Here is a 27,210-nt window from a genome sequence, read left to right on the forward strand (position 1 = left end):
TACTAGTCGGTGCTCGAATCCACTCCACTACACCATACACTTTTAAACAAAATTTTACGAAATATTTAAAACTAAGTCTAGTATAAGTAGACAACCATAATTTACAACACAGAATTATTTTAAGAAATTTTGCGGAATAAAATAATCTTAAAAATAATTGTTAGTAATTTCAAAACGTGTTTATAGAAAAAATAGCGCTTTATTTTATTACAATTCTTAAATAATGAAACGTGCATAACAAATTCAAATACATAAAAGCTGGTGACAAAATTAGCAGATTAATAAATCCTAAATGTTGTCACATTGCTCAGTTGGTTCTTCTTTTTATTCATCTTATAAATAATATTTTAATTTCATCAATTACTTTCATCATCACTGCCGCATGGAGATATGGATGTAACTGGCGATTTTGCTCTGGCTTCTTTCATTATTTGTCGAATTTCTTTAATTGGTTTGTTCAACATTATCAGCTCATCATCATCTCTACGCTGTAGAAAACAGTGTTTAATCAAATGCTAAAATATATACTCTAAGGTAATCTCAATTCCAAAGATTTAGATGTAAGGAGGGGCCACAAGGTAGCTAAATTCATTGCGACCAACAACACATATATTTTGATGCGTTGATGTGAATATAATAGTATAATGCAGGATAGGAACGTGCTGTGCCAGTGCCTGAATGTATAGATTTATGGTAAACTGATTTTAAGGCAGTTATTATTAAATGGAGCATAGGGGAAATGTGATTATTAACCTAAACATCGTGCTTTCAGCATGCATTTTCCAAGAATGCACCTAATATAAACTCGGCAGTTCCGGCCAAGTTAGTGGGTCTGGAAAGCAATAGAAAAGGCAAAAACATTGAGGAAAGAGTGCAGCGCTAGGATAATTACAGTAACTAGATATCTGCACTTCAGATGAGAAAATTCTGCCTTCCGCACAGGGTGGTTAATCAGTATGAAACACGATGTCCGTTTTGTTGGTTCAAATACAAGCAGCCGCAGCCACTCTATCAGATTCCACCTGTAACCTCACCGTAACAATAGAAAGTACCTTTTTTTAAAAAAAACAATAGTCCTAAATGTAGACGGTACCTTTGTACTATCCTAATTAAAAGATCCTAATTAACGAGACACTATCCTAATTAAAAAATTATAATCCTAAATGTGATGGCGGTGAGGAAGAGGAGGATGACATTAATTAAATGATTTTAAGTTGCAATTTTTTTTAAAGTTAGGAGATATTTTAATGCCACTATTGAAGAAACCACGATTTCTAGAAATACTAAAATAACACCGGCAACTCTAAAAATAATAATAATTACTCTTGCGCATGAATAATTTAATTATAGAATAAATTAAAAATGTGAGGGATTTTGGAGAACCTAACTACTCGTCTTACTTTAAAGTTCTGACTACTATAGTTGAGGCTTTTTAATCTCATATTTTACAAATTAAATCATAATAACATGATCACTGGAATAACAAAATAAACAGCTATTTTTTAATAATAATAAAATGTAACTTAATATGTAGTTATTTTCAGGGATCTACATTATTGAAGGAAAAATAAGAGAAATTTCAAAGCTAGGTTTTTCAAAGAAGATTTTAAATGCATACCTAATTCAGACTTACCTGAAATAACATTTCTTTTTCAAAAAACACTAAGCCTTTTTTCTTAGCTGCCAGAAGAAGACCCACAACTTTATTGTTTATTCTTGTATACACCTATGACATTTTTGGTTTTTAAATGAACTGTGTTGGTCATTTAAACATTTAATTTTAATCAATCAGCAATTTAAAAAGGCATCATAAATTAGTGCTAGCTATATGTTGTATTTTTTTAAAGATATATTCATGGTCTCCTGTACATTTCTAAACAATCTGTAAGAGCTACATAAGTCAAGCCACAAAATTTATACGCGCCGTGACGAAACCTACAAGCCTAAGCAACCTTATCATCTCTGATTGATACACAATTAGACATTTTCTGTTTCGCCCAGATAGGCCTTAGATTTTCCATCCCCACAGAGGTTCCACTCCAGAGCAGTGGCCTCATATTTCTATCGGCTCTTGAGAAGACTGACCATTTGCTCCCCAAAAGAGTTCCAGTCCTAAAATGGGATTCTTACCAAAGGCTAAAAGCTTACATGCCTTACCAAAATGGATAATAAATTAAAAAATTAAGCTTTTGTTTCTGCCGTGAATTCGTGAATTTTCAAATACTTACTTCAAACAGATCTCCAAAAGTAACAACAACTGGGCCATCATCTATCATCACTTCATCAAAATCAGCATTTTCTTCCTGTTCTCTTTTCATTAATTCTAAGTTGTAGCAGGCTAGTTCGTAGATAGTCTCACATAATTCTAAAGTTTCTTTATTAATATGAGATTTTGCTTGAAAGCCTCTTTTTTCTGTCTTAGATCCGGCAACAGGCCTAAACAAAACTGTAGATTACTTACTATTACTGACCAGTTTTTCAAAAAGGCATAAAGAAATACATATCTCGCCAAAAGTCAAGTTCCAATGTTATGTCAACTCGATTTGAGAGTCGTTCAGTAATTCGAAATCATGAATGATGCAGATTAATCAATGAAATATTACACAGCTCGAGTCAATCATTAACTGAGTTTTATTGAAACACTATCTACATATATTGAGATAAATAGAACCGTTTTTTCAATTGACATCTTCTGCGAGCAATTACGGTTGTCTGAATGCCTAAAAAAAACCTCTGGATGTCAAAAGAAAAAATAAGTTACCAAGTATCCTAAAAATTCGACCAAAAATATTTTTTGCATCGAGAACAGGACCCTCCTTTTTCTAAACAAATCTATGAAAAAATGTAATCTCACAGTTTATTTCTCACAATCTTATATTTAAAAAATAAATTGCGTTTCAAAAACTTTTAAATTACATTTTCAATTTTTTTTCTTTTCATTTTTGTGCAGATAATCTTTACATTTGCAGCTATAGTTTCAGTCGCGAAAACTGTTGTAATCTGATCATCCATTTAAATGAATATTTACCCATGTAAACGTTCAAATTTAGAAGTAAGCATTCAAGGGGCTAGTAAATGTTTAATTTTTCGGGAAAATCAACTACCCGTAAATCCATACAACAGATTCGCTCATTATGTTGTACTTGATAAATTCAATTTCAAGTGAAAATTTACTTTGCACGAAGACTATAACAAGCCAGCTCTATAAGGCTATAATAGCAATGTTTTAATTACCTGCCGTAATTTTCTTGACCAGGTTTAGTATTTAACTTCTTTCCAGAGAATGATCCAGAAAAAGGGTTCTGTTTTTGTGAATCCTGATGGCTTTGTGCTTTGGCATTAAATTTTGCAATCATATTATCTAATCCTGACATGTTGCCTTGGTAGCAATGAATGAAACTGTAGACTGCGGCAATAATTATAGCTGGCTGTAAGCCAGGGAACCTAAAAAAGCATTCAACTTACAGATTATTTAATTGTAACTTTTTCACTGTATGAAGTCCGCGAACAACGTGAGCATTCAAAACAATTAAAAAATAACTAAAGGTATTCTTTTTTTTAATATTGGTTTTCTTATTGGTAAAATGCCAAATCTTGCTTACTAAAACGCATTTAGTTATAAATAGAACCTACTTTTGCAACCACAAGTGTGTTATCTTCAGTTTTAATTTTTTGTTTAAAACTATTAAAACTTAAAAATAATAAAAAAAATATTAAACAGATTTTTTCTCTAATGGAGTGTCCGATTTTTACGAAACTTCTTTTCATTAGCTCTCCTAATTAATTAATATGTATGAACGTCGGAAAAATATGAATATACAGAACAGGGGTGTCAAACTGGCGGCCTGCGGCCCGCATGCGGCCCCCGTGGTAATATTTTATGGCCCATGACGTACTGAAATAAAATGAAAACATAAAAAATTGTTATGAATAAAATAGCGCTTAGGGAGATTGAGGCAATACCGTATACACAATTCCTTGTTAACTCTTTAACTTTTGAAGACGAATGCACAAGTGGCCCAGGGCCTTTCCTAGGGGCCAGTGAACATGTGACAACGCAGTGACTACTTCCGGCGACGTTTAGAAGCGATATGTCTGCCACTCTCAATGAATTGCAGAATGATTTGGTTTTAAAAGACGAAGTAGGAATTCCCAAAATGAAAACATATTTGGGTGACAAATATCCAAAAATGTTTGCTGTACAAATTTTAAGTTATTTTTGGAGCATGTCTTGTGTGAGCAACTATTTCCGTCTACGAAATTAAATAAAAGGCATGCAGATCAAAATTGACTGATAAACATCTATCTACCTTAATGATGATTGTCTGTACTCAGTCCCTGAATCCAGACATTGGAAAACTAGGAACAATTTGTAAATATGATGTGGCCCGCGGGAATCTTGCCTATTGCACCAAGTGGCCCATGGGTTGAGTTTGACACCCTTGATACAGAAAATGAAAGATTCACAAACTTATGTTTGTTAAGTAGCAATATGGTAGTTTTTTTCCAACTAGTTATATTTACCCAGCTTTGCAATGTCTTCAAAACTTTAATAAAGATATAATTTTTCAAATTGTCGCAGTGCTGGATTATATTTTTGATTTTATCCGTCGCAGCATGATGTTTATTGTATTCCTGATCTTTCATACATCATGGAAGGTATAGTACATTAATCATGTAACTTTCCTCTGCAAGTCTAGAGCAAGACGCAATCTTAAGTTAAGTCGAAATGTCTATACCAAACTGATTAATGATGATGAAGGATTAAAGCCCGAAACCGACAGATAGTCAAAAGTTTAATTTTTGTTTAATTTATTTGAAATTTTCAATTGCAGCGCCATAAAAACCTACAGTATATCAGCTGACCTCAGACACGTAAGAGAAGTTCTTAAGACCAAAAGTATTATTTGACTGAAACGTTTCAGACGTCGACAACTATTGTTCGAAAGAGTAAGAGAGCTGATGAATTAATGGATTAGGATGACTAAAGAAATAAGAATGCAACTTTTTTTGTAGCAAGATATCAAGCCCTTGATTGATGAATGAACGATCAATTATGATCATCGTGGATAATGCAGCTGGAGACGTAATTAGGAAGGTATTTATTAAGCGAAGAATTATATTGTATTGATTGGGATAGTATTTCTTGCAGCCTTAAATTAAAATAGGTTTCATTAGTGCGTTGTATATTTGTACTGTGTTGGCCAGTCTTAATTTTAATCTTCTTTCAAGTAGTCAACCTAGCAAGTAGTAGCATTTCATTAGTTCTCAATTTTCAAGTCTTGTATGCGGAATCCACGTCAGTCGTTTCTCAACATAGAGACCTAAGAAAGTGCATGTCCCAGCAAGCGCAGACTGATTTAGATAAACAGGAAAACAAGGTATGTATGTCTGAATGTTTTATTTTAGCGATTTTATTTAAAATTTATACGTCTATTTTGGAAACGTAGTGAAAATATGCTAATTAAATCACTAATTGTAACGATAACTTCAAAAAATAAACACAAAATTTCTTGAATCTCAAATATCTTTTTAAAAAAACTTTTAAAAAGTGACCAAAATATTCAGAATATTAAAACGAGTTCTAAAGATTCTTAATTCCACGCTGAGGAACAAAACTAAATTTAGAAGCGTATTATATATTTCATACAATGGTAATGTATACAACAGAATCCTGGACTCGAAGAAATGAAATATAGTATTCTACAGAAGTGATCAACAGGTAAAGACATAAAAAAGTGAGAATTGTGGCCGTTAGGAATTCACTGAAAGTTAAAAAAAAACATACTTAGGTTTTTAGAGCTTAAACAGCTAAAATAATTGAGGCACTTATTAAGCTTGAAAGAAGACAGAACTCTAAAAACAGAGTACGAGATGAGTGATGAAGCGAAAATGAGAAGAGGATCTAACTTAGGACTAAGACGGTAGTAATTCATTGGATGTATTGTCGAAAAACTGTTCGGCAGTTGATATTCAATTAATATTGCTTTTGATATTAGATATACGCACCTTTTACATTAATGATAATCTACTTACCAAATTTAAAAATATTTTACCATAAGCTAACTTAAATCACTATGTTATACTAATCACATTTGTTCATACACCCTTTCTACAAAGCAGAGAATCAACTAAAGTAAAAAACTAATAGAAATTTAAACACAATACTTACTCCATTAACTGTGAGAACATTTTTGTGAAATGGGGAAGTTATTCTAGAGTGTGCACATGAGTAACTTTCCCTGTACAAATGGAATAAATAATAAAAAATGCTCTTTTGTTTTTGTTATTTCAATGATTTTATTTTTCCACAGTATATTTATATATATATATATAATTAAAAACATAAATATATATCCTCTTTTAATTTTTCTGTATTTTTACGGTTTACAGATAAAGATTTTTTTTTTCTTAATTTTTTATATACATTTTTAAAACATTAACAATAGATCATATAATTTTGTTGAAGAAAAACATGCAATTATTTATTTATAAGATTTTGGCGTTGAACAAAATAACATTAAGGAAATATTAAATGAGAAAATTGTTTCTCAGAATTTTTATTTTCAGTCCTCTTTTACTTTAAATATATTTTTATATTATCTAGCTCACAAATAAAGCACTTTCTTAAATTCATAAAATCTTATCACATAAAAAAAAAAAAAAGATTGCTAAATTTGAGTGAAGCTAAACGTTTTTATTTTAATAGGTTATATAAAACAATATAATGCTGAAAATATAACTTTTTTCATTCTGTTTTTTTTTGTTTAGATCAAGCTAAAACACTAGATATCACATTTAGACTATTTGTATAAGAAGCACACTTTAGCTTTTTTAAAAATTATTTTGTACTAAATCTTTATTTACAATAAAGAAAATAAAATGAAAATTTCGAGTGCTTTAAAACAAAAACAAAAAAATCAACATTTTTTTTCTATCGCTTTTTAATAATAATAATAATAAAAACAAAAAAGTAAACCTATTCCCAGCAGTCTTAGTTATGGCTAGTGAAGAGGAAACATTAAACATTAAACCAGAGAAATAAATCGCTGCAGATCTATATTGTGAGGGTGTGGGAGAACAGAAGATTTTACCTTTTTAACTGACTCTACAGGAAAGCATTCCCGTTTTACAGTTTACATTATCCTACTTTTACTTCCTCTTACTAGGAAACTATTGCGATCACGTCAACTTTTTTGTATTAAAGCCAAAATATATCTTTCTCTAAAATTTTATGATTTATTTATTTGAATTAAAGTAAAACAAAAATTCGGACACGGTAATAAGTTTATACTACCTAGTTATATTTATATACATATAATTTTATTTATTGTCAAATAAAAATTTCTACGAAACGAAGTAATACTTCAATTTAACAGAAAGAAACAATCACTGCAGATCATACTGAATTTTTGTAAAAAGTCAATTATAAATTTGCAAACGTGGCAGCACTACGTCTTAAGTGAGTGACTACAATTTGGTAAATCAGAAAAAAAAGTATCAGGTTTCTAAAATTGTTGTTAAAGTCCAGGACAAATAAAAATAAATAAATGTACATACAAAAAAACAAATTAACTGAAAGGATTGTGGATGGATACAAAGCTACAGTACTTAATCAAGACTGTAAACTAGCAGATATGTACTGTCACATGATTTGATTCATAAGATGTTCGTTCACAATATCACAAAAATGATGTCTGCATCAAGTAAGTGTTTTGATCGATTTAATTTTCAACAACAAAAATATACATATTTATTTAATACCATAATTGGACAGCTCACGTTTATAGATGTTTCCCACAAGTAATAACAAGAAAGAACCATTTTGTAGGATTAAAAACAAAAAATAAATGAAATAGAAATAAAAATTAAGTATGTAAATACTGGTAGGCACAGAACGCTGGAAAACGATTAGCTCATACGATCACTTAGCGGGTCTAGGAGGTGGCGTTGGTACACTTATTCTACGTTCTTTAACAGGAATGTTCTCGTACATCTGCTTGGGCATATCTTCTGGCGGCCTGAAATAATCATAAATTTTCTATTAGCTTTTTTTTTTAAAATTACCATTAATACATAGTTTTAGTAGAACAAAAAATATACACAAAATTAGGCTATTTTTTATTTTTAATTTAAGGCAATTCAACATTAAAGGTCATTGGAGTCTGGAGCTTTTTTCAGTGCATTACCAGCCTCCGTTCCGGGCAACGTTCTCCAACATCGGAAGGTGAGCTGTAAGAAGTTCCAAGCAAGAGAAAATCTAACGGCCAGCTAATTTATAATTTAAAACAAAAGTGTTAAAGCCTGACGTAGATTCAAAGTAGATGTCACACCTAATTACCTTTAGGCCCCATTTAAACGGTGCCTCTTTTCTTGCCACTATTTCCTTACACGAGGCTCTAAAGGCCTTGGAAACTTAACTATTTAGTTTTTCAAGGAAGCTGTCTTTCACTTTGCGTGATATCAATACACCTTCTTGAGGCAGCGTATAATCGCTATCCTATGTCAATATTTTTGTGTACCTCAGTACTGTTCTGAGAACTTCACTTTTATATTCAAAATTACACAGTCGATTATTATTCAATAACAAAGTTTATTTAAATTGACTTTCAAAAAATAAACTTGACTCTTTTAATTAATGGTTACCTGGGTAAAAATGAATCTACAGATGTTTTCTTGCATTGCGTATTTTGAGGATTCGTTGGGGAATCATTACAGTAGCGTATATTGGTGTATTCCCTACCAGCTTGTAAACACTTCTACAGATGAAAGAAATAACATAGTTTGTACAGATTTTTTAATAAAATGAGCAGTATAAATATCGTAGAAAGTGTAGACTGAAGATTTGTATACCTGTTCGGCCAGTATCCTTTGAGATAGTGTTTGCATATAATGTTGCACAGCCAAGTAAACAAATTTATACTGTGCTTCAGTTTGCACCATACCAGACCTCTGAGCACGCACCATTTGAATTGTTCTTTGGATGTCTATTTCGCAATCAACACCTATCATAAGGAAATATTTATGAATTCATTAAAACACAAATATGAAGAGAAATAATAATAATAAATAGATATAATTTGAATAGTATATTTTTTTTTTTATTTATTTATTTTATATATATTGTATATATATATATATATATATATATATAAACAAATGAAAATGGGCAGGAGCCTTTACCATGCGTGTTAATATGGTTAAGTATTATGTGGATGACAATGAAAGTGCCCGTGCGTCCGATTCCTGCGGAACAATGCACAACTACTGGGCCGGTGTACCCAGTGCTCTCATGACATTGGTTTACGTCGTGAACGAAGTTCAACACGCAACCTGGATCATTAGGAACTCCATGGTCTGGCCAACCCTAGAAAAAAAAAAAAAAAAGAGAGAGAAAACAGTTATTACAATAATAAATGGGAGCGATTAGAACAGTATAATTTAGTGCTGCACACCTGAAAATGATAATGGTAAATTTTTTTTGTTTCTACACCATCAGTAACTTGTAATTCGCGTAAAGTATAATCAGTCGTTGATGTCTGGGATGCATTAAATACTTTAACTATTCCATATTCAGCTGTTTCTCCTTCGTCCGGCCAGTATCTTGCGCATTTATTCTAAAAAGTATACATATATATGTATATATTTATATAATAATATAACTTAAAGTTTCTGTTGATCTTTAACTTTTTAAGAAACCATTTTTACAATATTCAAACATTTCAAAAAATCGTAAGAAAAATCTAACTTTTCCTCTCTCTGTCTCTTTCGTAGTCATGACTATCACTCTAGTATTGTGCTGCCAAATCATTGTCCAGAAGTCTAGAACTGTGTTTGGTAAACAGCCTTGGGTCGCAATATATACCCTTCCGTTCGGGTCGTCATCGCACTAATAAAAAATAACAGATATTGAATTGGATCTAGATTTTAACTACCAAAGAAATAATTTCGTTATCTTCTAGGTGTAATTTTTATAGCATAATATAATAATTTGATAGCATAATGCCAAGGAGTGTGAGAATATCCATGAATTCATAAAAATTAGTAATTTAAAAAAAGTAGTACTATTACCTTAATATAATTAGCATTGATATAATCAGATCCTGGTTCGTTAGGGTCTGTGTCTTTTAACTTAACTCTCGTATGGTCGACTGAAAAATATTTAGAAACAGAGGCAAGACGTTAGCCATTTATAAATGAATATTGTGTTAAATATACGAACTTTTTTTTAAAAAAAATTAAGCTTACATGGAAGAATATTCTTATATCTATTTTTGTTCCTATTTTCTGGCCTTTGACCTTCCTTACGAGAGAATAGGTGTTTGCATTCCTGTTGCTGTAAGGATTCAAATTCCTCCCAGAAACCAGCTTTTCCAGACCATTGGCTGTTTTCTTTCTAAATAAATAATATAAATGGTTTATTGATTTTATTGTGCAATTGAAATGTTACTAGAAAATGTCGGCAATTTTAAGTTCAACCATTTAGATACACTGCAAACACGACATAAAACAATTTTAATATTTTACTCTTTTTAGGATTAAGTTTTTATTAAAATATTGCAAGCAAATAATACGTTTCCCATTTAGAAATATACAATTCTAGATACTCGTATGCTTAAACTCTTAAGAAAAAAGTGAATATTTTGATTTCGTCATCATTCTTTTTATTTTTATTATTATTGAATAATATTTTACAATTATTTAAGTGAGTATAAATATTATTATTAGAATTATATGTTATTATATTTTTTACTAAAATTAGTTCTGACGGTAATCTAAGCTGGCAGCGGGCTGTCGGCAAGTTCTATCTTATGTTAAAAAACTAGAGTATTGAGAATTGTTGTGAATGAAAACCGACTGTGTTTATTCTAGATTTTTTTCAAGTAAGAATTCGTGAATGTCTCTCTATAACCTTTTCGCGACAAATAAATAGGTGGTTACTGTACAACTGAGCCATTACATTTAATTTAAAAAAGCCATTACTTCTCACTTCAAGTCGTCCGCGAATTTAGTAATTTTGCCTTCTAAACATTTTATTTATTTTTTAATGTAGGTGAAACAGACCATCTTGGAGAGTGTGATGAAACAGAATAGTCAAACATTTTTTTAACATAAATACAATATAACACACATAATTAGAATTGTTAAGTTATTGTACATTAATTTAGTGACACCTAGAGAAGAGAAGTGTTAAAATAATACCCTACTATCATTCGAGCAAAATATTCATTCTTAAAGCTCAAAATAATCACTTTTTCTTCTCTGCTATGTTCAAGTAAGAACAAACAATAAATTCAATATGAATGATTAGGGTGTCACCCCGTTTAATAATATTTTCCCTTAAATACTGTGAACTGTATTAACAAGAGGACTAACATTAATTATATTAAAAGTTAACAAGAATAATATCGAAAACATTTTCTTTTGTTTCAAGTCAAATGTATAGTATATTTTAAACCTACGCTGGTTTAAAAATGTATCAGTACCAACGACCTACTCAACTATTGCTTAATGAATAAAAATTATGGAAGTAAGTGAAGGAGTGGAAAAATGTGGGTTGAATTAAAAAAATATATATTACCTGGAGTTCCCTCACTCTATGATCTATACCACTAGCATTTATACGGGTGGCATTGAATGGCTGCCGCAAGTGGACTACAGTTCCACTGGTCTCCACCATCGGGTTTTTCTTGTAAAATTCTATCAACTCAGTAAGACTGTGAAATTTTTCTCCTCCGCCAACATCGTATTTATTGTCCTGTTTTTTTTTTTTTTTTAAATAAACGATATATTCTTTAATTCTGAGCTTTAATCATAAGAGAAAAATTAAAGAAATAATTTACAAATAAGATACTGACTTGGCATCGAATCATAACATGGGTGACTCTGTCTTCAGTTCTCACCGAGAGGACATAATCACCAGGTTTGCTCTGTGATTCGCGCACTAAGAAACTTCCGTTTTTTCCTTTTTCCAAAATCAATTTTTCAGCTTCCTTGCCAGATAAATGACCATGGAACCATCTGTCAACATGATATGATAAATCTGAAGTTACCCAATTCAGAAAATTTTAAAATAAATGGAAGCACATGATAGTATTATTGTTTAATTGCTGTAGGCTTCATCTGGGAATGAAACTACTTATTTAACATTAAAGGACACATTAGCTAATAACAAAAGAGGATTATTAGATTTACTGGATAATGTATTATGATTTTAAACTGAAAATTTTCCGTTATATATATATATATATATATATATATACATATATAAAACATTCTGAATTGTTCCTACGTGGCCTTTTTTCTTCAATTACGAGGGTCGTTTGAAAAGTCCGTGCAAAGTCAGAGAGATAGCACCACTGGCGCGTATCGAGGTTATTAGTTAGTAGCATCTCTTGGAAGAATACACACCAAGTTTCAGCCAGATCGGTCTATTTCTTTGTGTTTGGCATTCGTTTGAATCGAGGAAGTCGAGTGATTTTCAAAAAATGGACGAAAAAGAATTTCGTGTGTTGATTAAACACTACTTTATGAAAGGCAAAACGCCTCAGGAGACTAAAGAGAAGCTTGATAAACATTATGGTGACTCTGCACCTTCGATTAGAACAGTTTATAAGTGGTTTCAAAATTTTCGGAGTGGCCATATGGGCACAAGTGACGCTGAACGTTCTGGACGCCCTGTTGAGGTTACTACTCCAGAAATCATTGATAAAATCCATGATATGGTGATGGATGACAGAAGAGTGAAGGTGCGTGAGATTGCTAGTGCTGTGGGCATCTCGAATGAACGGGTACAAAATATTTTGCATCAACATTTGGACATGACAAAGCTATCCGCAAGATGGGTGCCGCGATTGCTCACGCTTGACCAAAAACGAAATCGTGTGAAGTGTTGCAAGGACGGTTTGCAGCTGTTCCAGAAGAATCCGCAGGACTTTAAGCGTCGTTTCGTCACTGTGGATGAAACATAGATACATCACTACACTCCTGAGACCAAAGAACAATCTACTCGTAAACAATGGGTTACCAAGGGGGAATCTGCGCCAAAAAAAGGCGAAGACCGTTCCTTCGGCCGGAAAGATTATGGCGACTATCTTCGCAAGGAATAATCCTCATCGACTATCTGGAAAAGGGTAAAACTATTACAGGTGCATATTATTCATCGTTATTGGACCGTTTGAAAACCGAGCTGCAAGAAAAACGCCCACGATTGGCCCACAAAAAAGTCCTTTTCCATCACGACAACGCACCAGCTCACACCTCAGCAGTTGTGGTCGCAAAATTAATGGAAATAGGGTTCCAACTCGTTTCACATCCCCCCTATTCTCCAGACTTGGCTCCCTCGGACTACTATTTGTTCCCCAATATGAAGAAATGGCTGGCGGGAAAAAGATTTTATTCAAACGAGGAGGTGATTGCAGAAAAGAATGGCTATTTTTCAGACTTGGACAAATCCTATTATTCGGAAGGGATCAACAAACTAGAGCAGCGTTGGACGAAGTGTATAAGCCTAAAAGGAGACTATGTTGAAAAATAAAAAAGGTTTACCCCAAAAAATTAAGTAGTTTTTATTTTTGCACGGACTTTTCAAAGGACCCTCGTATAATTATAACTCAATTTATTCAGCTGGACAAAAAATAGTCAGTGTTATTTATGAGGAATGATAATCCAACTCATAAATTCAATTATCTGGACAAAACGTTGGAAATAAATGCTGATGAAAAGAGTTTCTATAACAAGCTATAGTTACTATAACTATCACCAAAAGGAGAAGTGTATTAGCCTGGGCGCTTTTCACTCTGCGAGTAATACAATCTAACATTTCTAACAAACACTCAAGATAAAACAGCTTGATGAGCACAGAAGTACGACTTATTGAACCTCAGAGATTCATTCTGTATCACCACTCACCCATATTATTATTATTCAAAGCGTGAATAAAAATATCTAAGGGGACCGCAACAGTCTTAGCAGAAAATTTAGTCAAGTATTAACATAACTTGACAAAAATTAAAAAGGTATGCGATTTCTCTTTTTATGATATGAAACAATTTTCTGTTCAAAAGCCATAAACACTCTATCTCATCTTATAAAGAATTTTAACAAAAAAATAAAAAGAAAAAGAAGCATTAAATGTCATTTGATCGAAATGATAACCTTGAGACTTAAGTCGTATAAATTCTTCAGGACTGGTAATATAAAATACAATATTATATCAAATTCTGGAAATTCTTCTTTTGCAAAAAAATATGACATATTTTGTTAGTTTTAAGGAACATCGAATGTCAAGGTCTGTCAATAAAATGACCTCCCACTTCGCCTTTTTTACTGAAAAAATTACGCAGTTAAAGTAGTAAATTAAATACATTGTTCCGTAAATAAAGAAATGCGCAATTAAAAGTTTAAACTTTCACAAAAATTATATTCATCTATGAATGATGAGATAAAAGCCCGCAATTCTTCTCGTCGACTAGGGTGTTTCTGCAGAATCGTCTCATCCAAACGGCCGAGTTCTTCGCAAAACAGAGCAGCTCAGTGTTCTCCAGCAATTCCCAATGAATAATGGGTCACACATGATCTCTTTCTGAGCATATCTTATCTTGCTTATGCGACCTCAACTATTTCTTCCTATGCCAGAAATTGGAATAATACCAAATTTTTCGTCTCCCTTATCAATTCGAACAAGGTTTGGTACTGCCGATAGTGTTCCCGATGACGAGTGAGCAGCGAGCCATCTGCGACGGCAGCATGCTGATGCTCAGTGAAATTATACGGTCCCAAATATGACCGTATTTAAATATACAAATTTCGGCAAAATTGAACGAAAATGCTTTTTCACTTTCTTTTCTCTCGATTTTATAGCGCTATCTACAAAGAATTTTTAAACTTCATTCCTAAAGTACAATTATTTTAAAACCTTTTTACTGACAACCTAATTTTTGGAAAGTTATGAAGGAGTTGTATCGTTTTAGTATTTTTCTACAAAGTTCTACATTAATAAAAAAATCTATGATCAATCAACTACAAAATACTGATAAACAATTAAAATAATGTATTTTATCAACTAAAACAATCCCTGGAATCCTAAGGTTAAATTATTATTCAAATGTCGCTGTATGAGCAGGATTCTATTTATCAAAATTCGTGAAAGCTGAGGAAAAGATTTTCTTTAAACTTTGAACGCAAATTTTTTTTTTTTTTTTGTTAAACTGCCACCTGTCCTTGACATTTCTGAATTTTACGCGCCATGCTTCTCAGCAGATGCGCACAATATGACCGGTTGCAATGTGCCAGATCGGGTCAAGAAACGACAAACTGGTAAATGACTTGAAAACTGTTTGCAAAAAAAGGAATGCTTCTTTTTGCATTGTACAGTGTCAGATAAATCTTATATAGTTAATTTTCGATCCAGCTAGCACCATAAGGCATATCAGCTTTACTACCCTCGTATTGTGGCTCATGGCATTTTATTTTTAATCTAATGGTGTATCACGGATTATGTAACTCATCACATCCCAAGTACACAGTGACTACCTGAAATCGACCAACTTCAATCGATTCTCCGAGCAAAAATAATAATCTTGATACTTACTGCTAAAACGAAGAACACTGCAGTACTGCCTTGAACAAGCTTCATTCAACCACAAGAGAAATACTTCGAGAAGTACATTATTTCTCGCATATATCAGTATATTATAAATGCATTTATTCAAAAGCGGAATGTTCGCTGTACATACAAGGAATAAATGCCCCCTAACAGATACAGAAGATCATCTTTAACCAAAAGATAAACAATATTATTGTTGTCATTAATCTTCCGATTGTGTTGAGTATTTTTATGTAGCTCATCTTCAAGAAGTAGCCTCAATTTTATGGGTTTACTTTATTTAGGAGACGTAAGCTGTTGAGTTTCCTTTAGTGTTCAAAACACTGAAAACTTCTGCCACCTTCAATTTTCAAAACTTATCACTTAGTTAATGATAATTACAAAAACTTCCATATAGTTTATTGTTTTTTGTAGGGCAGAAGCAAACTGCTGAATGAATTAAAGGTTAAGAGGACATTTATCCCTTGAAACATTTGTTCATCTCTACTAAACGTAGAGCCAGCCAACATTCCGTTTTTGCACAAATCTATCAATTATATGGATATAAGAAAAAATCGAGTGTTTATCAACTCGAAATTCTGTCTCTTTTAGTTATGGTTGAATGAATGAAGCTTGTCCAAGGTAATATTGAAAGCCTACTCGTTCTTCTATCCAGCAGTGAGCATTAAGTAAAACATTTACATTTAAATAGGTGGTTGGACAATTTTAGCTGTATACAAAAATTTTAGGTAGTGGGCGAATTAAACCGGTCGATGACCACAAAATGAACAAATTTATCAAGGGCAATCTGTCTGAAATTCAATTTAGGACAAAGGTGGAAGAAATACCCATAATGTAAGCTTATTCCATTATTTATTCAAAACACTGAACAATTCATATTGAATGCAAATAAAACTAAAATTAATTTACAAATTTGAAGTAGGAAGTTAAAATGGAAGTAAAACAATAGCAAGTTAATAATCAAAGACAATACTGCGCATGTCAAGGTTACCTTCCTTCTGCCCTTCTTTCCCCAAATAGAGATACTTGCTATAACTAATTTAATGTCACATACATACTCATGTGGTCTACCAGTTTGTTAAAATTTGTCTTCATTTCTTGGTCACCACTCAGTTTTGCACATAAACTTTGAATTTCCTAGTTCAAACTTCTTTCAGATTTGTATTGCCGAAGGTTAAACGTTTTATTTAGCAGAGAAGTAATTGATTAAAGCAAAGCAACGAGATAAATGTGGTCACTCGTTTTTTACTTATTCTAATCACAATAACGAAACTTCCCTCACACATGTGGTTTCCACCAAATAATGCAGCTAACTCTAGTTCAGCAACCAACACCTCACACCTCTAACTTAAAACCTTAGATTCTCAGAGTCATATAGTTTCTTCAGTCTAAAAACCTATTTCAATAATTCTTGATGTAATATTCTTTATTAGAGATTGTTTCAAAAGTCAGAAAAATAATATACATCTCCAACAGGACTAAAACTGAAAATTCTGAACATTCGTTGCCGACGTTACACTTTATTCACAAAGAGAGAAGAAATTGACTGCAAGCCTTTATTCTCATGGCTGCTGATTGTACAATATACAAGGAATAACTTTCCTTAAAGTTTACACAAACCAAAAGATTGGTAACAACAAGATTTCTTTGTATTCTAACACTTACAGGTATATAAAATATATGTTCACATAATTTAAAATGTTCACTTCATTAAGTTAATTACAGCTGAGTGATAAAGTTCTCTTGAAATGTAAAAGGCTTCTATTAAGTGAACTATATACAATGATATTCATTTTTTACTTTCCTTTAAAGAATTTTCTTGTTATTGTAAAAAAAAATGTGTTTCGAGAACGTTTCGATGCCCATTTTTTTTTTTGGAAACCTTGAGGCTATGCAAAAAAATGGAGGTATTTATTCTATTGGTACTTAGATCCATCATTAATTACAGTTCTTTCCCTTAAATAGAAGATAGACTTAACTCACAATCCAGTCTCTCTGTGTTGCATTCTTACAATTACTTCTGAAGCCTACAATCAGAACTTCCTATATTTTAATTTTTTTTCTTTAAAACCTTCTTTGTAACTTATGTGTATGCAATATGTGGTATAGGGTGAAGGGACCAGTAATTGACTGCTTAAGAAAAAATTCGAGTTTAAGATAGAATAACTTCCGTTATTTTGGCTCCAGGTGTAGGTTGTAAAATTGTACCGCTCCAGTAGGATGTACTTTATTTTATTAATATTTTAAATGCAGTAAATTCGATCTTTATGTCAACCAAAAATGACTTTATTTGTAAGTATGTCAATGACCCAGTAATTGACATACCGAATTTTCGGTGGAACTAGTGTTTGACATGGAGTGGGACCAGTAATTGACATACAAATATATTCATGAAATGACATAAGGTATGCATTCAAAATCACTTTTAAATCTAAATAAATCACTTAAATCACTTTTTCAATTGGATTTATAACAAAAATCAGTCTTATTCATAATTAATTACAATCAGTTCTTAAATAGGCAAACCTAAATAATCTAATATTTTTTCATCGTTACTCTTTTTCATGCAGTTTTTGACGATCAACCCTTACACAACTGTCCTACCGGACAGTTTTAATTAAATCTAAACCAAGACAGGAAATTTGAAGAACAGCCCTTTCTTTCAATAGTACCAAGGCGATATTAGCTAACATGCTTGTTAGATCGTACACAATGTCTGTCGGCTCGCTTTTATCTCTTTCTCTCAACCCTTCCGCTCTCTTATCCTTTCAAGTTTCCGCTAAATATTTTGTTACTTAAACCTTTTTTTTTGGGAACTTTTTTGGTTCTCACTTTACCAAACTCTACTTCCGATTAGACTATGTGGTCACATCCTTGTTTTATTCATTCCGCCTATAACGCTGCTACCGATCGCAACTACGCGACTTTGTGTTCGAGTTGTTGGTGCTTTCTAGTGAACCAAATTTCTCCTACGCTTCCCTTCTTTTGGAGCGCTTCGCTAATATTTTCCACAATCTGTGCTGCCAGTGTCATTTGCTTCGAAACCAAACTATCTGAATGTAATTCATTCTTACTTTCTGCATCTATTCAGTATTTTATTGTTTATTATTACTGAGTTACCTCTTGGGCACATGTATATTATACATTGTGTGCACGTTCCTCGCGTCCCGCCACAGGTTGTAAGCATTCGCACTTATAACAGTAATAAATAAATGAAACGTCAATGAAAAATAAAACTAGATTAAAAAATATATATCTGTTATTGACTCTTTAACTTGGAAAGAATAGGTATTAAAATACACATCCTACAAATAAACCACTGATATTCACATAACTAGGTAACCAATTGACAAAAATATGTGTTATTAAAATAGGCACACCATAAAAGAAAAAATGAATGAAAAAACAAAATATTCTTTCGGAATACATAGGAAATGAACATCATAATATATCTCATGTAATTGATAATTAGCCACTTGAAATCACAAGCCATTTGAAAACCTCACGAATTAACGGTTTTATTAAATTGGTAACGTTCTCCATAAAGTAGTACAGGGCGATCCAACCTTCACGACTTTGGGGATTAAAAATGGTTTTCATACCGATTTCATTTTTTTTTAATACAGTTTAGCCTATTTAGCCTATGGGATGCTATATATTCGTCTTCGGTCAACATGTCTGTCAATTAGTAAATACAATAGATCTTACAATCTTTTTTATGTTATTATTGTGTAAAATCACAAAGTCACCAACTCTCCACGTATGTTTGATTTCGCACCTGGTACTTCTCTTGAGGGAGCTTCATTTTTCCCCTGGCCGTTTCCTTTGATGGAATTCTATGGTTCAGCCATTTCCTCCCTTTCTTCTTTGTCATGTGGCTAGGACCCAAAACTGAGGGAGAATGAGAGATTTTCCAACTCCGTTACGTGGGCGTCGTTTTTATTAGTCACGTAGGCCTCGTGAAGCTGTTCGGCGATCACGATTATTCCAGTTTGTTGTTCATACATTGTTGTTCTCTACAGAATAATCATTCTGCATGCCCTCTTGAAATAAGGCGTACATTTGCTAATTCATTAATTTAAACATATTTTGTTGGAAGTTTTACTATTTATTTTGCCGATTTTTATCAATGATTTTATTTTACAATGATTGAATTTTTAATTATAATAAAATTTATCAACCTATCTTACCATTTTCCCAGGAAGTCAATCACTGGTCTCAAACAAAAAAGCTGTAGGACTAGTAATTGACATACATGTCAATTACTGGGCAGATTGCCGTTTCAAGGACCAGTGATTGACAGCCCCATTTTAATCCTCAATGCTTCTTATAACTAAAAAAAAAACTACATAAATTAAAGCTACAAGTAATACTAATTATAACAGAACATTGATAACCACACGAATATATGAACAAATAAGCGAAAAATAAGAAAAAAGAAAAATTATTTTCTTATCAATCCTCCTTAGCAACGGCTTGTTTTTTCCTTGATTTTGAACTTTTAACACAAATAACCTTCCACTGATACCAAGGAACCTTCCAATAATTAATATTTTTCTGGAACTGCTGCCCAAAGGCTTCTCAATAACGAAATTGAAAGAATCACCACTAAAAACGGCTCATATCCCTTATAATACCAGTTTATTTCTGGTATGTCAATTACTGGTGCCCAGTCAATTACTGGTCCCTTCACCCTACATGTGATTAGTATGTATGATTTAAATTACGAACAATTCGCTTATTAACAAGAAACAATAACTAAAACTGATTTTTTCAAAAATATATTAGAAAATTCCTAAATTTTCATCTAAACAAAGCATCTGCTTAAAAAATCAATGGGCGATCAAACAAAAAAGACAAGAAGAAAGTGTAATGATAAAAGAGTAGTCTTTCCCTCAAGGGCAACCTGAAAGAAATCAAAATAAGAGTGATCGCAACTGTCGGAAATCTATTTTAAAGAAGTTTCAAATTCAATGAGCTATCTTTTCGAATTGGTTAAAACTCTGTTCTGTTAAAATTTAAGGAAACAAATCGATTAAAAACAAAGTACTCTGCATTGTGAAAACAGGTATTTTATCAAAGATGCTAAATTTACAACTTGTAGCTTCAGTTATATGAAAAGATGTTACCAATTCCTGGGAGTTCAGTAGTTTTGAAGGAGTTTTTCAGTTTCACGGGACATGTCATGGCTGAAAATGTCAATGAGCCAAGAAAGTGCGCTGGTTCATAGTGCCGTCACAAGCGCAGATCTGCTGCAGCAATTTTTTCAGAAACCCAGAAGTTCTAAGTCAAACTGAGTTACGCATCTAACTCGTTCATTTTGTTTCAATTGACTGACTACAGTCTTTACTTTTTCTTAAAACCAAATTTTTGACTATTTCTGACGTAGATATGAATTTTTGTGTGCCTTTATTCACTGCCAGAGGTGGGCCAAAATACTATTTCTGTCATTAAATTAAGATAACAGTGAAATGATTGAATCACACTGTAAATAATAATTACTTTTAAAGCCCAGCCATTTCCTAGTAAGAGTGAATATCAAAGATTAGTAAGCCACTTGTATAACAATGACTGGCCACCTACTCATGCCTCCACTTCACTACTACATAAGGACAAAAGCAAACTGACTGCAACCTTACGTCATGTGTGTTTCTCTTTAACAAATTTCTCACTACTTTTGTGGCTGGTACTCCAAACATACATGATTTCTAGGTACCTTTATTTCTGCCGGAAGACCTTAAAATATTTGAGATATATGGTGTAAAGAATTACACACTTCTTTCAAGGCAAATGCTACCACACATCATTTTTTTTACAAATTATTAATTTACTGAACAGCAAACATAAACCACATTTATACGCTGAGAATATATGGGTCAGTGGAAGATTTCTTCGCTAGATTCCTGATAACAATACCGTTGCTTCGACCTTATTTTTTACGGACAAAAGCAACCTGCTTCTCTCATAGATACAGAGGTAGAGATTGCATAACTGAAGAACAAATTATTTTCATAAATCGTACACTCCATTTTGTTCCTAAATCATGGGAGCGAGCAATCATATTCTCTTTCTAGTTCAATTTTCTAGCAACTTTACTTGAACGTAAGGCGATGTAATGAATGAATGAATGTATTGAAATGTAAGGCGACTTCTATATTATCCATCATTGCTACAATAACAAGTTATAATTGACAAAAAGTGACACATTTTTTGATTCCACTAAAAAGATCAAAGATCTGCAAAAAGATTCAATCCAAAGTGGTTGACTAACGTTATACAATTTTTATTGTGATGCATTCTCATTATTTGTGTACCAAATTTAAAATAACCCTTTGGAAAACTCTCAGAAAAAAAAACCTAGACTTCAGATGATAGGACACTTCCAACTACAAATTTTGGACACATTATAAATGACATTCATGAATAATTATGCAGGTGCTAAAATAGAGGATATTCAGAAATTACACTCTAGAGGGAAGTTTTACTTCGTTCCCTCGTAAGAATCCTGATTGAATGAAGCTTTCAGGAAAAAAGTTCCAAGTAAATGTGGCGGACAACATGTAGCGTGTATAGAATTTTAAATTGAAAATGGGGTGTAAAATATTGATTTTATTTTTATACTAGAAAAAGTTTAGTGCGAGAAGGAAACATAAGTGAAGTGGAAATCTTAACACCAGATTTATTAATCTACTTTTGACGATAGATGAAACGCGGCTAAATACCCGTCAGAAATACGGTATAAATGAAATACGGGGAAACTGTTTATAGTCAAGACCTAGTTGTTTTCCTCCTAAAGACAAAAATGAGTTTTCTCTTATTTTCTTTTTTTTGATTTGTATTGATATTACCCACACCTCAACAAAATTTAAAAATAATTTTTGGCAATCAGGTAACCTCAAAGCAAGTAATTCACATAAAAATTCGAAATCAAGGTGAGAGTACACAAAAAATTAAGAAAAGGAGTAATTATGCACAACTCAGATCCAAAGAAGAGCGAGTCCTTTCTGTCAATGAAATTTCATACAATATATCTGATGCAAATAATATCAGAGTTCATTAGACATCATCATTTAATGAACAAAACAATGTCTAAAAGGCTTCAAAATAATTAACAAAATCAATAAAATTTATGTAAAAAAAAAAAATCCGAAAGAAAATCCACTTACTGACATAACACTAGTGCCTTACGTATCTCCTTAATTGCGGTACTGATAATGATGCCGGCAGCAGGTAGCACCAGTTCACGTTCTAGCGCTAGCAACAAGGAGCCTCTACGCTCGCATACCGGCCTAAATCCAGGGCGCAGCCGCATACCGACCTCAGCAAACTAACTGACTGACTGACGGTGTGCACACCACCGGTTCACAAACGATTATACGCTTACTGCCTGCATGTAACATTGTTTTACTTAACTAAAACTGCATTCTCCCCCCTTTATCTGTTTGCCTTCACTTTCTGGGGGGAGGAGGGAATATTGCATCTCTGCCTTTATTTAAATAATATTGTAATTATTTCAAATTAAGTAAATGTGGATAAATCATTGTATTAGATTCTCCACTTTAGTACGCGGTTTTAGAAGTTTAGCGCAATTGTATCTATAACATTTTTCAATAAAATTAGTTTCTTTTTTTATTTCTCAGAACCTGGAAGTGTTGCGATCGAGTTCAATTTTCATCACCATCCATGTTGTACGAAACAAAATTTTAGCAAGCACGACGACAATAAATACATCATCCATACACTCTAAACTGGCATTTAAAGTGTAAGTACTTTCTTTTCGCCTGAAGTTTATAAAATGAAATTTTCTAGAAAAGAGTTTGATGTAAAAGTAATAGATCTAAATGAATCTGATCAGTGCGTTTAAAGCAACTCACAGGAGCCGTTTCGATAAAATATAGAAAAACTGCACTTTTGGCTGTTCGATTTTAATTAAAACTTTATAAAAAAGTTTTGGCGGTAGTTAAAAGAAATATCGAATTTACACTATCTTTGAGTCTCTGTTTTGAGCTATGATCAGACTTATATACAGTCAGTTTAAAATAAAAGTTTTGGTTGAAAAGAGTAAACCAAATATAAAACATAGAAAACAAATTTGACCGAAAAAATGCTGCAGATTATACTTATAAGTATAAACCATTTACTTATAAGCATCGTCGACAACTCGGAAAAATACACAATACTAAAATACTTAATTTTTATTTTGGAGATCACCCAACTTAAGTTAAATCAAGAATGCTTACTTTTAATTCGCAAATATTTTCAATTAATTGTGTAATTTGAATTTTCATACGTATTTAGGAAAAGGGACGTTGGTAACAAATGGTATTTATTGAATTTTTAATATTTACATCAAGAAATATAAACAACCTTTAAAAAAGAATAACTTCATACCGTTGAATTTAGCACGCCTGTTTCTTATATTCCAAATTTTCATCATATCCCCGTTGCTCACATGTAGATAACTTTCATTCAAAACACACTCCCAGGACGTTCCTCAGAGGAAAAAGTGGATTAGGCTTCCCTCTAATGATCTATTTAAGTGCAGTAAATTACATCTGCAATATTAGTAGGAAATGATTTAATTAAGTAAGTTAAATAATACTTTTACCAAACAATAGTTCTTTTTACCATTACTCTTAAATAATGCCAATTTTCCAGCTTAACGACCAACTATTGATCAGGTGTCTTGGGGCAGATGCTACAAACTTGCTACATAAATTGTATGGCAATTCCAGTTGTCTGATTTTCAACAAGTTCGAAATTTGTCTCACATATTGACTTGCTATTATTAAGGAATATTATAACGGGGGCGAATTTACGAGGGTCGTTTGAAAAGTCCGTGCAAAAATAAAAACTACTTAATTTTTTGAGGTAAACCTTTTTTATTTTTCAACATAGTCTCCTTTTAGGCTTATACACTTCGTCCAACGCTGCTCAAGTTTGTTGATCCCTTCCGAATAATAGGATTTGTCCAAGTCTGAAAAATAGCCATTCGTTTCTGCAATCACCTCCTCGTTTGAATAAAATCTTTTTCCCGCCAGCCATTTCTTCATATTGGGGAACAAATAGTAGTCCGAGGGAGCCAAGTCTGGAGAATAGGGGGGATGTGAAACGAGTTGGAACCCTATTTCCATTAATTTTGCGACCACAACTGCTGAGGTGTGAGCAGGTGCGTTGTCGTGATGGAAAAGGACTTTTTTGTGGGTCAATCGTGGGCGTTTTTCTTGCAGCTCGGTTTTCAAACGGTCCAATAACGATGAATAATATGCACCTGTAATAGTTTTACCCTTTTCCAGATAGTCGATGAGGATTATTCCTTGCGAAGATAGTCGCCATAATCTTTCCGGCCGAAGGAACGGTCTTCGCCTTTTTTTGGCGCAGATTCCCCCTTGGTAACCCATTGTTTACGAGTAGATTGTTCTTTGGTCTCAGGAGTGTAGTGATGTATCTATGTTTCATCCACAGTGACGAAACGACGCTTAAAGTCCTGCGGATTCTTCTGGAACAGCTGCAAACCGTCCTTACACGATTTCGTTTTTGGTCAAGCGTGAGCAATCGCGGCACCCATCTTGCGGATAGCTTTGTCATGTCCAAATGTTGATGCAAAATATTATGTACCCGTTCATTCGAGATGCCCATAGCACTAGCAATCTCACGCACCTTCACTCTTCTGTCATCCATCACCATATCATGGATTTTATCAATGATTTCTGGAGTAGTAACCTCAACAGGGCGTCCAGAACGTTCATCGCCACTTGTGCCCATATGGCCACTCCAAAAATTTTGAAACCACTTATAAACTGTTCTAATCGAAGGTGCAGAGTCACCATAATGTTTATCAAGCTTCTCTTTAGTCTCCTGAGGCGTTTTGCCTTTCATAAAGTAGTGTTTAATCAACACACGAAATTCTTTTTCGTCCATTTTTTGAAAATCACTCGACTTCCTCGATTCAAACGAATGCCAAACACAAAGAAATAGACCGATCTGGCTGAAACTTGGTGTGTATTCTTCCAAGAGATGCTACTAACTAAACATAACCTCGATACGGCGCCAGTGGTGCTATCTCTCTGACTTTGCACGGACTTTTCAAACGACCCTCGTAACTCCACCAACCTCTGAATCATCTTAAGAACTATTTTCTTGGAGAAACCTCTAGATCTGTATGGGTGCAATGAGCTTTCCAACTTCAAAGGAAATTATTGCAGCAGTTTTTTGAGAAAAATCATTGGAAAAAAGATTCAGATCGACAGTTTTAACAGGCAAATGCGGGGTTATTTGAACTTATGTCTTCTACATAAGTTACGCTTTAATAACTCTAATGGATACACTCGCAAGACTTTGTCTTACTACTATTCCCAAGGGTCTAATATAATCTTTTTCTATCTAACCTGAAGTGTAGATTTTGAAAAACGTAATTTTAATTGCAATGACCTTGTTAAAAAGAACAAACCCCACGTTTTCAAGTTAGGTGCCTTCCTTAGGACCAACAAATTAATACGACATATTACTTTTTACAGAATTCCTTCATCACTCAGTTTGAAGGTATTCTAAATAAGTGGTAACATTAAGAAAAATTGTAGATTGGGTTGGTATAATTTCTGACCAGAAATTTAGCTTACTCAATAGACGCACTTCCAGCGAGAAATTATTAACAATATCTGAAATGAAACCAATACTACCGCCAGTATCAAAAGGGAAACAGTAAAAATTTTTCTTTTTTTTTTTTTAATACAGACCATGTGTAGGCCGGAAAGCGGATACAAAGAGAGACAGGCAGTTAGACAAGAGCCTTGATCGTCTGGGAACTACCTTGGCGAAGCCGAGACAACAACCTCCATTCTTAGCACGTTTGCCCGTGACTTCTAGCAAACTTCAACTTCCCTATCTCGTTCAACGAATTAATAATAACAAACCTACATCGCTTGCTCAGGTTTGATCCTAAGTAAACAATGAATTCAGCTGTACATAAGCAAAACACTAAAATGAATGTAATAACGTGATTAGAATCACTACTGAGCTGCTTAAAAAAAAATTAACTCTGCCGTAATTAGTAATTAAAAAAGTAACTTTTTAAGAACTTAACACTTAATGAATGTGAAAACTCGATAACCCATTTACCAAAACTGTGTGATTATGAAATATAACTTAAATGTGTACACATTTTCTTACTCTACCCGATGAGAAGTTTTGCGGTCTCAAACTTACTGTACATTGTTAAAAATAGAATAATAGAAAAATGATTATTTTATTCAATAAAATTTATATTCAGTGAAATATCTGAAAGACACTGATATTCAAAGTTAAGCAACTTTTGGATGGTTTCTAATTTTTTTTTTCCTTCTGCTTCGCCGATTAGCTATCAATTTCAGAGTTGTATTATTACATAATTCATCCGCTACGTAAATGAAAAATAGTCGGACAGAGTTCTTTCAAACGAAAATGGCCTAAAAGTAGAGGTGCTAGCTGAATCCAATTTTATTCTTTGTTACTCTAATGTTATCGATAACTGGCTTAAACGGTGTTGCAGGAAAAACAAAAATTAAATGGCAAAACATTAATGTACGCTGAAGATGAAGTCATTTTAGCTCAAAACTCCTACACTC

The 27,210-nt window shown here is 32.9% G+C and overlaps 3 protein-coding genes across 9 annotated transcripts in view; 1 reads left to right on the forward strand and 2 right to left on the reverse strand.

Moving 5' to 3' along the window:
* Positions 1-179: 179 nt before the first annotated feature.
* Positions 180-6,192, reverse strand: LOC141448808 (actin-binding Rho-activating protein-like). Of its 3 annotated transcripts, none has more exons than XM_074117486.1 (5): positions 6,173-6,192; positions 3,235-3,444; positions 2,229-2,436; positions 1,634-1,726; positions 180-488 (listed from the first exon to the last, which is right to left on the reverse strand). In XM_074117486.1, the coding sequence occupies exons 1-5, from the start codon at positions 6,190-6,192 to the stop codon at positions 357-359; spliced, it is 663 nt and encodes a 220-aa protein (XP_073973587.1). In that variant the 3' UTR covers positions 180-356. The 3 variants fall into 3 exon arrangements, with proteins under 3 accessions (XP_073973587.1, XP_073973588.1, XP_073973589.1); XM_074117487.1 differs by lacking the exon at positions 6,173-6,192 and adding an exon at positions 6,037-6,116; XM_074117488.1 differs by lacking the exon at positions 6,173-6,192 and adding an exon at positions 4,311-4,453.
* LOC141448809 (uncharacterized) lies at positions 4,815-26,911 on the forward strand. Of its 2 annotated transcripts, XM_074117489.1 has the most exons (4): positions 4,815-5,098; positions 5,281-5,381; positions 23,248-23,369; positions 26,342-26,911. In XM_074117489.1, the coding sequence occupies exons 2-4, from the start codon at positions 5,337-5,339 to the stop codon at positions 26,541-26,543; spliced, it is 369 nt and encodes a 122-aa protein (XP_073973590.1). In that variant the 5' UTR covers positions 4,815-5,098; positions 5,281-5,336; the 3' UTR covers positions 26,544-26,911. The 2 variants fall into 2 exon arrangements, 1 of the variants encoding a protein (XP_073973590.1); XR_012455223.1 differs by lacking the exons at positions 4,815-5,098; positions 5,281-5,381 and adding an exon at positions 22,975-23,111.
* LOC141448804 (tyrosine-protein phosphatase non-receptor type 11-like) overlaps positions 6,694-27,210 on the reverse strand; it is a 35,209-nt gene continuing 14,692 nt past the window's right edge. For 2 of the 4 annotated variants that reach the window (XM_074117475.1, XM_074117477.1), the window contains 10 exons: positions 11,859-12,021; positions 11,582-11,758; positions 10,249-10,396; positions 10,072-10,151; positions 9,749-9,889; positions 9,456-9,617; positions 9,184-9,367; positions 8,854-9,005; positions 8,647-8,759; positions 6,694-8,021 (listed from right to left, as the gene is read on the reverse strand). In XM_074117475.1, coding sequence (XP_073973576.1) covers positions 7,925-8,021; positions 8,647-8,759; positions 8,854-9,005; positions 9,184-9,367; positions 9,456-9,617; positions 9,749-9,889; positions 10,072-10,151; positions 10,249-10,396; positions 11,582-11,758; positions 11,859-12,021 — 1,417 coding nt within the window. In that variant the 3' untranslated portion in view covers positions 6,694-7,924. Of the gene's footprint in view, positions 8,022-8,646; positions 8,760-8,853; positions 9,006-9,183; positions 9,368-9,455; positions 9,618-9,748; positions 9,890-10,071; positions 10,152-10,248; positions 10,397-11,581; positions 11,759-11,858; positions 12,022-22,773; positions 22,992-27,210 lie in introns of those variants that run through there. The other 2 variants (XM_074117479.1, XM_074117478.1) reach the window with 2 other exon arrangements.

This window comes from Rhodnius prolixus, unplaced genomic scaffold (assembly GCF_049639745.1).
Source record: "Rhodnius prolixus isolate KJV_2025 unplaced genomic scaffold, Rpr scaffold_2, whole genome shotgun sequence".
NCBI classification, from domain to species: Eukaryota; Metazoa; Arthropoda; class Insecta; order Hemiptera; family Reduviidae; genus Rhodnius; species Rhodnius prolixus.

What these genes read in the sequence shown, in the direction of transcription:
- LOC141448809 (XM_074117489.1), top strand. Translation starts at nt 5,337, where the DNA reads ATGTCCCAGCAAGCGCAGACTGATTTAGATAAACAGGAAAACAAG. An exon ending in TAGATAAACAGGAAAACAAG is followed by an intron (nt 5,382 to 23,247) that starts GTATGTATGTCT and finishes TTTATTTCTCAG; the next exon opens with AACCTGGAAGTGTTGCGATC. An exon ending in TCTAAACTGGCATTTAAAGT is followed by an intron (nt 23,370 to 26,341) that starts GTAAGTACTTTC and finishes TTTTTAATACAG; the next exon opens with ACCATGTGTAGGCCGGAAAG.
- LOC141448808 (XM_074117486.1), bottom strand. Translation starts at nt 6,192, where the DNA reads ATGTTCTCACAGTTAATGGA. An exon ending in ATGTTCTCACAGTTAATGGA is followed by an intron (nt 3,445 to 6,172) that starts GTAAGTATTGTG and finishes ATGCTTTTTTAG; the next exon opens with GTTCCCTGGCTTACAGCCAG. An exon ending in AAAAAGAAATGTTATTTCAG is followed by an intron (nt 489 to 1,633) that starts GTAAGTCTGAAT and finishes TGTTTTCTACAG; the next exon opens with CGTAGAGATGATGATGAGCT.